The sequence below is a fragment of the Habropoda laboriosa genome, unplaced genomic scaffold (genome assembly GCF_001263275.1).
Source record: "Habropoda laboriosa isolate 0110345459 unplaced genomic scaffold, ASM126327v1 scaffold68, whole genome shotgun sequence".
NCBI classification, from domain to species: domain Eukaryota; kingdom Metazoa; phylum Arthropoda; class Insecta; order Hymenoptera; family Apidae; genus Habropoda; species Habropoda laboriosa.
The window spans coordinates 646,249-656,093 of record NW_017100195.1 but is presented as its reverse complement, the minus strand read 5'-3'; the positions used below and the strand labels follow the sequence as shown (position 1 = coordinate 656,093).

At 38.3% G+C, this 9,845-nt stretch overlaps 1 protein-coding gene across 1 annotated transcript in view; it reads left to right on the top strand.

The window, feature by feature from the left end:
• The window catches only part of LOC108570316, a 208,039-nt gene that overhangs the window by 98,540 nt on the left and 99,654 nt on the right, over positions 1-9,845 (top strand). Inside the window, exon 3 of the mRNA XM_017932154.1 lies at positions 8,861-8,999. Coding sequence (XP_017787643.1) covers positions 8,861-8,999 — 139 coding nt within the window. The remainder of the gene's footprint in view (positions 1-8,860; positions 9,000-9,845) is intronic.

Sequence of the window (9,845 nt, the reverse complement as noted above, 5' to 3'; positions counted from 1 at the left end):
GAAACTAAATGGGATATATTCTAGTCGAATCGCGGTGCTTTCTCGAAATTCCCGATTTTTCCAATGTACGAGAATAATATTGGATATAATGATAAAGAGTAAATTTGAAGAAAAATCACAGTAATGGTGTTATCAAAGTAATTGACAAGAATTCTTTCTCGCTGCAGAAATTAGAAATCTTTGAGTGCCTATTATAAATTTTATCTATTTTTTCTATATTTTATTTATTTTCTTAATAAAGAATCAAAAGTCAGACTTACTTACAATTAGTAACATAATTCCACGATATCTCATATAGAACGAATAATTATCGTGTCGATAGTAAACGTGTAGTTCGAAACTATCCAACGCGCAAAGTACATATTAAAACGCAGAGCATCAAATTTCACCGGTGAATCGATTCTTGTATAAAATAGAATTCACTTGAACAATTATACTATCTCGACCGATTGGTAAAACTTGCATGCAACTACGAAACTAGGTCACCACGTAAAACGTTATCGTACCATCGCACTTATTATTTCTCTACTGTACACATGAACGTTGCATTTAAATGAAGTGCATCGTAAAAAATCCTTCGATGCGCGTTTCCAACAGAGACAATATGATATCGCGGTCTCGATTCAACAAAAGTGATCTCGTTACGCTGTAACAAAATGGAACACGCTACGTGGGGCCTTATAATGAAACTCTTGTAACGTAATTTCGAACGACAATACATGTTTTATTCGTCGACTGAAAAGAGCCGGGAAAATATCGGAGGAGAATTATAAAAATACTGAAAGTAGAAATTCTTGAATTTTTACGTAATAACAATAAAATTCCAAATTTTTTCGAGCTCGGTGAAAAATATTTTAATCGATAATTCGAGGAGAAATTATGAAAATACTGAAAGTTTGGAAAGTAGAAATTCCTAAAATTTTAAATAACACCAATAAAATACAATTTCTAAACGATAATATTTATATCGCGAAAAAAGAAGCCGGAGAAACTTTTTATTTCACCTCCCAGGAAGAGCATCATTTCCTGTTATCTTAACAATTATCTTCGTAAAATCCACCTATACCGACCAATTGAATTCATCGACACGCTCGAAGAATTACAGCCCCCTAGTACGTAAACAACGGTAAAAAGTACAAACAGCATTAAACGACAAATTGTACCTCTGGCATAAATCAACTCGACGACATGGTTCACGCCTGGATTAACAAATTTTTTTCAATTTCGACGGAACGATCATTCCAAATGACAGGAGGAACGTCCATCGCATATGCAACGTTTGTTCGTTTATTTTGCGAAATATCGCAGTTTTCCTTTTTTTTTCATCGACTACGTGTACGGAGAACGCGATAACTGGCGATCGCGATAAATCGTTCCTGTACGATCACGTGGAACGTGATCTCGAATCGCCGTTTGTCGTTAAATTCCGGTAACAAGTCCGAGTTTTTCCAGGCTTGAAATTGCCGGCTGATCGAAGTGTTCTGATAGCTTGGAAGATCATGATATCGTGGAGATCTCGTCTGGCGAGTCGATGTGTTCGTACCCTTGCCTTGGAAAAAGGAAAATGAGGCTATAAAGAGGAGGACCCGTGTCGTTGTAGCGAACCGTGTACCTCGTTGATTCGACGTCGCAATTAATTGACTCGCTTTCTTACAGAAAAAGGGAAAAACTTTGTACGACGTAATAGACACATTGCAAGTATTACGAAAATAGTGGAGTTTCGTTTATTCTTCTATTAATACCTGTATTACAAAGATAATAATTGTAGGAAAAATAACAAAACGTTTTCTTTAATCTGCTAGGAAGTGTATAATTTCAAATAATTATGTACAGTGGATTCCGGTTAATTGGGACACATTGGGACCGGACTAATTTGTCCCAATTAAGCGGCTGTCTCAAAAAAAAACGAATTTCAACAGGCAAAATCTGAACAACGTAAAAAATGAAGCCAAAAACGATTTATTGAAAAACGTATGTAATATTCGGTCTTGAATACAAATGTGTCTTTAAGCATGCAAACAAAGCTAACAATAAGTAATCAAAAATAAGTAAATAAACACATACACTGCCGGCGACAAATTTGGAATCACTGTGCATTGCAAATTATACAAAAATTTCCTGAAGAAATAGCAACGTTAAGAATTTTTTAACGAATTTTTTATCATTCGAATCAATCGACTTAAGGTAAATTGCTATTTATCTCCACAATATCAATTTGAAATCTACAAAAAGATTCAGTATTGATGAAAATTGAAAGGTGATACGAAACTTTTGGCCGGTAGTGTATATTATGTACTGTATTTATATTCCGTTCTTCATTATCTGTCCCAAATAAACGGTGGTCCCGCTTAACCGGCGTCCCAATTAACCGGAATCCACTGTATTTATATATTTTTTAAATAGTTGAACGAAGATGATCAAATTTGAAGTCACAAACACGAAATGTTTTTAAACTCTAATTTTTCTCCGCTGTTGAAATTGATAGCAATTGCAGATACGTGTTGTGTTGCGTAGCTGTGGGGTGATTTCAATATTAAGCACACGTTCGAATTTTAACTAGTCGCCTTTGCGAATAAAATTATATCTACGCGTACAACACACAAGCATCAGCGGTGTTAAATGATTCGTCGAGGCGACGCTAAATGGCTGAAATCCGCTTGAGTTATGCAAAGCCGATTATATAAAATTAATTGCTCTGGACAGCCATCTAATTTACTCGTTTCGCTCGAATCTGCACGATTTACGGAAATTATTAGCGGCCCATGTATTCCATCTCAATCTGCGGATTTTATATATTATGTATAAACTAGCGTACATAGTTTATAAATAGTGTAAATAGTAAACTATATGGTAGATGCTCGTGAAATATTTAACGACACTTCTCCATGGTAATGTAACCTGTTCTATTTAGGTATCGTTGAGAGTACTGATTAATTGAATTATTAGACTATCGTGTTAGAACGCTATTAACTTATTACATTGCGATTTTAACTAAAATTCACAGGTATTAGGGTAATCGTATGAAATTTAATGAAAATTTCATGTCACGGAAAATGAATGTATCGAATGAATATTTTAGGGATAGTAGATGTAAATTGTGGAGATATTTAGTAAATTACAATTGTTCGTATCATTTTTCTAGATTCGATTTTACAGTGTAACCATGTGTAATCATTTTTCGTGTATTTTTTCGAAAATTAATTATTAAAGTCATCAAGCCTCGTGCTTCGTAGGATTGAATATTTTTAATCAGTCAAATATTGTGACCGCCCCCCTCTATAAACCGAAAACTTCCCTTAACCAGTCAGCCTGTGTATTTTACCTCGATAACATGTCCAACGACAAATATTTGATCAGTTAGTTGCATTTCAATCGCCAAACATGCTGGTTACACTTCGATCGTTAAGCACGCCAAGCTGCGTTTTAACTTTCAAACATATCCTCGTAAATCCTATGACGCGATAAAATCGAAAAGTGCCGCTGATTATGAAAATGGCCTATTTCGTATATTTTTCGTCTCGTCATACCGAGAATTTTCCCTTTGACTGTATTAACAAAAAATTTCTCAATATGTAGTCAAATATTTCACAAAATACTTGATAATTTTAATTTTTTTCAATTTTTCACTTAAGCCACTTTGACAGTCACCAGCACATATCTGTGATCGTTGTAAAATGATAGAAAATGTAACGAATATCGTACTGGTCCCCGAAGAAATTTTAGAAATTCTCATGGAACTGTGGACTTCTCGAAATTCCGAAATTTCGAATTACAGAACAGGCACGAGGCAGGGAACGGGTTAAAAGTGGAAATATAGCGCCGTCTTTGACTAAATCCGAGTGATTTTCGTCGCAGGTGTCGCGCACCTGCGGCTCCCGCGTTGATTCCGATGATATCCTGTTCCCGGGACGATAGAGGAGCGAGCATATCGTTAACCGAGGAATTAATGGACCAAGGGATAAGCGCCGGAGCGTGAAAGGCCCCGCGAGGGTGACTGCGACGAAGGAAAGAGAAAAGTGATCCTGGAGAGGGAAGCAATAGGTGGAATACGTGTGCATCGATGTACAGGAAATCGATTTTTCCCGCGGGAGCTTTTCTCGTTTGTGAAACCGGTGGAAATAGGCCGTACCTGAAAATTCCAGACCCAATAATTAAATGCGCGCGAGCAAATATCCGACTGTCTGGGCCGACGTATGTTTCCCTTTTTCTTTTTTCACAGAGTATCAAATTGAATCACCGTTAATTTTCTTCGTAGAGATTTGACGATATTCGAATTGGCAATATGAAGTTGGTTTGTTTGCGTTGCGTCCCTCGCCCCGCAATTCTTCGGTGAATTTCGCAGGGTCGTAAATCCTGTTCACGCTCGCACGCGACGGTCACTCAAGACGCTGGTCACCGGAAAATTAATCCTGATGACCGTATTGAAAGTTGGAAGGCGACTCTCGATCGAGTGTGATGTGCTATGTTACGGGACTTTGTACCTAACGATTTGTAAGTTGGAACTTTGACGCAAATTTCGATACACTTATCACCGTTCCTTCTCTTTAATAAAAACACTGTCCTGTTTCTCAAAGTCTACTTTATAAATTCATGCAATAGAAACGAAGGAGTGCAGTGAGAAATGTTTGAAAAGGTATTTGATTCTGTCGAGTTTTAAATCTCCCGCTTTAGTTAGGTTTCAAATTTCCCGCGCGTTTTTCATTTGTTAATATCTAAAAGCAAAGTATTGCCTATGCAACGTGCCTCCTGTGAAATCTGTAATTAAAGCAATTCATTGCACTTACGATTTATGACCATCTGATTGTTGCGACAAGTCGAAATTTTTTTAAAAACAGTCTTCACAGCCCTCGCTCTAAAGACTGTCTTCTGAAAACAAAATCTTTAGTGTGCGTTATCTTTATGGTTCTAATCTCCCAGGTAGCTCTATCGTCGAGTCCATTAAGACACACACACAGGGAGAAACACATTTTCTCCTTCTCTTTCTTCTCCACTTGCATTCTCTTCTATTTCTCTCCTCTTTCCAATAACCAACCGCTATAATACGTTTCAATGACTCCAATTCTACTCTCCGCAAAATTCTCATAAGAACAGCGGTGGCACCGGTGGTTAACCAAGGACAAAGAGTTGAATTCAGAGAGGGAGGAAAGATTGCTGGCGCGAAATTAAGCGACAACCTTAATATAACTCAAGCGAAGAGGACGAGAGAGAGAGCGCGGTTGGTCCCGTGATTTTTCTTCCTCCCATCGTGAGTAGTACTTTTTTCTTCCTGGCCTGCCGGGTTGCATTCGTTTCGTCGCGGCAGTTGCAATAACCACGCTGGACGAAAAGGGAGACGCCACATTAATTTCGACTAGACTTCAAAGCGCTTCTGAGACTATATTGTGCACAAACCTCTCCCCTCTTGGCCCGCAAATGCAACTCGACTCTTCTCCTCTTTTCACCTTTGTTAGCCTCTGCTCCCTTTCTGCCCTCGTCCACCACTCCGTGCTCTTTTTCTGTCTCTTTTTTGCCGTATCGTCGAATGACATAGTGCACTCGACAAAAGCGAATTAACGCGTGGGGACAAGAAAAAAGGAAGAGAGCGATGGGAAGAACGGACGTGTCTTCGATGACGCGTCCATCGTCGATACTTTGTATCGCTGTTCTTCGTTTACTACTCAACGGACTTTGAAAAATGACGCGCTACAACTGGAAACCATTTGAACGACGAGTCGTGCTGGCGAAATACGTGGTATACGCGAGATTCGCTTCTCAGGTGGAAAGAAGAATGAAAATTGATTTTTGATAGTCTTTGTTAGATGTTTATAAGCGGGCGGAAATGTGTGAAATCTGATCGACGTAGAATTTATGAAAAATATGCATTAAACGCGACAGTGGTTATTTTAAACGAAAGTAATCGAATTTCAACGGAGTAGCTAGTAATCATAAGAGAATTGTATTCGGTGTACATTACACACAACCATAAATGATCCACGATATTAATCAATTATTAACAATATTGTACCTTCAATATCGACAATCAACGGAAACAAGAGAAAGCAGCTACAAACGTAAATCCATTTACCTGCAAACGTAAACGTCGAAATAATTTATAACTAACACACCGAGAAACGAGAAGACTTCCTCTTTAAATCAGTTTTTGTTTAACGCAAACACGTCTCTTCGTTGTCGAGTTATTGTCGTTTAAATCGAGGTACCATTTCCAGTAAATTACTATCTTCCTCTCGCTCGCACAATCGAACCTCTCACCTGCACCACCTCACTGACCTGCCTCAAACTCGACACCTGTACGCTGGTCAGTGACAGACTCTGCGTCAGCGGTTTTTTACGATCGCTGCTACAGCATCGTACGCGTTTCCGTGGAAAAAAGAAGTCGGTCACGACGATTCCACGTATTTCAAGCATCATTGAGGATTCCTTACATCATAAACGATGCACTTTAACGTCGTTTGTCTCGAGAACGGGTAGAGATATCGATTTGGAACAGAATGCACTTTCAACGGCATCTTCTCATCGTACGGTAATATCTCTTACACTGTCGCTCTCGTCGGAACTGAAATGCGTCAGTTTCGGGTAGAGGAGACCGCGTACGTATTACGAACTGTCAAGTCGTGAACTCTCGTTAAAAGAACCAATTGAGAATTTTCATGACAGAGAGTGGTTTGGACCCGTGTCTACCGATGACGACCGGAGTGAGAGACGAGGCAATCGTTATTTTATAGAAGAGATGAAGTCCGGTGCATCGTGAAATTTCACGTATGCCGAGGAATCCGTGTCCTACGAAGTATTGTCCTGGCGTTGATATCGGAAAGACGAAGGATCGTGCAAGGAAAGGGAGAAAAGTGAAGAGGCCGAAGAGTTGTTCACGTGCTCGTAAATTTTTAATTCTCGGTTGTCCTCTGTACGGGATATCGATTTGGAACAGAATGCACTTTCAACGGCATCTTCTCATCGTACGGTAATATCTCTTACACTGTCGCTCTCGTCGGAACTGAAATGCGTCAGTTTCGGGTAGAGGAGACCGCGTACGTATTACGAACTGTCAAGTCGTGAACTCTCGTTAAAAGAACCAATTGAGAATTTTCATGACAGAGAGTGGTTTGGACCCGTGTCTACCGATGACGACCGGAGTGAGAGACGAGGCAATCGTTATTTTATAGAAGAGATGAAGTCCGGTGCATCGTGAAATTTCACGTATGCCGAGGAATCCGTGTCCTACGAAGTATTGTCCTGGCGTTGATATCGGAAAGACGAAGGATCGTGCAAGGAAAGGGAGAAAAGTGAAGAGGCCGAAGAGTTGTTCACGTGCTCGTAAATTTTTAATTCTCGGTTGTCCTGTGTACGATACTGTTCTTCGTTGAATAACGTGAAGAAGTGGTTCGTCGAAATAAGTGAATTTATTCTGGTTTTTTATTCATTTCGATTCAATTGTAGATTTTAATTTAACCTTTTATAAAGCTGTGTGACTTAGTAGTGACTATTTTATGTCAGATGACTGTAGTAAATTTTCTATAATTATTCTAATTTTAAATAATATAAGAATGCAGTTTTTTTTTATCCTGGGATAAATGAGGACTGGGTAGGGTGACTCGTCGGTAGCTTTCCAGGTGAAGCTGTATTCCTCGCGACTAATGTTAAGATGGGTGACCGCCAACGAAAAAAAAAAATTTATATTTGTAATTAATTTGTTATAATAATTTATAATTAATAAATAATTATGTGTAAGTTTTTGAATGCGTAAGAAACACGTTTTGCATTGAGTGCATTTTGAAAATGGTAATGATTTAGAATATCAAAATTTTCGGTATTAGTTTGTTGTTCCGTTGCGCTTCACAAGTATCGTCGTTAATATTTTCGATTTGTCATGAACTACGAATGGGAAATTAATTTGACGCATCAAGCATAATTGCAATTATACACGGGAATGTCACTGGGTTTCGTCAGTTTCAGTAAACCACCGGGTCATTTATAAACGGACATACATACATCCTGATGATCCGTGGTCAAAATGTTGTGCAACGTGCTTCTCACGGTTCCCTGCCGAATGAATCCGAAAAGCAAGTTTATCATTAAGTTAACGAGCACCAGATTGACATATATTGTCACTCAAGTAAATCGATCGCATGTGTAAACGTGTGTGCGTTCTCCTGAAGCGCGTGTTTGCGTTATTTGTCGCCTGCTCGCAAAATATGTAATCCTGCGACGGTAAATTACACATTTTGGTATGACTACGTTGATGCCGCGCCATCGCATGTTGCTATAACCCTAAGCGCTGCTGTGCAATCGTGTCGGAGTGCACGATTTGCCCCGTTGGATAGATACACAGTGCACCGAAGAATCCTGTAATTGCAATCCGTATAGTTCAGTCTGTAAAGATACTGAAATAATCGAGATCTATTTAGGAGAACGTTGATTTATTTCTCACGATTATACGAGTTTCTAAAATATAGCAATTTCATCTATACGTCTAATTTTCCAATATTTTTAATTTACAATATCCTAATTTTCAATACTCCAAAAAGAGTTATTATATGTAATTACTTTTTCTTTTGTGCTTCTTCAGAAAGTTGCCATTGAAATTATCTTCTAAGTGAAACGACCTGCATTAATCAGACACTCGGCTATTTACCGATCTCGCGAATAAAAATAAATAATTCAAGGTAAACGTTAACAAATTCGAATAAATTGTCGTTGATATATTTTTCACTGTATTGTGAAATTAGTTGTAAAATCGTTGCTGAATTTTTTACGGTATTACTCGTGACATTCCTTCTTCAATTCACCACGTTACAATTTTCTTAGATTAAGTTTACGTAGAAACTGATCGTAAAGTGAGCGGATCGTCTGAATGACGAGTTAGCATTCACTGTTGCAGGTAGTGGTGGAAGTGTGTCACAATAAGAGGCAGTGCAAGTTCAATACCAGTCCAAAGACCTTTCAGGGCGATCTGTGTCCTGGACAATCGAAGTACATCGAGGTCGCCTACCAATGCCGTCCTTGTAAGTAATTATTTCTACACTTTTTTTACCTCTTTTCCAATCGAGTATCAAAATTGCTTGCCATACAGTCGAAGTTAATTCATCGATCGAAATACCTATTTCTGTAAAGCATTAAATCAAGGTATCAACGTAAAAATTACAATATTATAAATAGTACCTTTTTTGTTTCAAAAATATTTTAACAATATTGAAATAGGATAACAACAACACAGTCAGAGTGTTTAAAATGCGTTACGAAAGCAGCGATAGCTCGTTTAATATTTTAATTAAATTATATGCATACGGTAGAATTTCTAAGTAGAAATAGCCGGTATTGGTCAGACAACTCTGCATTCGTTTACCGCGCTCTTTAACATGCACATACATAAACGAAACTTTTACAATTATTAACTAAACAAATTGTTCATTATCTACTCTACGTTGAAGCAAATATAACGTTCGTCTAAGTTACTACAGGAAAATAAAATTGAGAAGTTTGTAGAAAAATGTCAAGTAGAAGAATCGAAAATAGAACCGGGCAGAACGAATCGAGTAAAGCGCGTGTTTTATTCAATTTTTCAAATTACACTCCAGATCGTGTTCTTTTCTTTACAAACACATGACCTATATTATTTCGCTTTACTTGTTGTCGCATCACAATGCGCTTCGTGTGTTGAATCGAGTCCTCGCGCGGCACGTACTTCGTCTTATTTATTACATCCGTTTGTACCGCGTTTTCAAAGCAGATCGATTGCTCAATATCCTCCCCCCGTGAAATTGAAGGCTACGTCTTTATTATCTTGCAACGTTTCTACAACGAACGTAGAACATCTTCGAGACGAATAGCATTCGGGATTTAAGATGTAC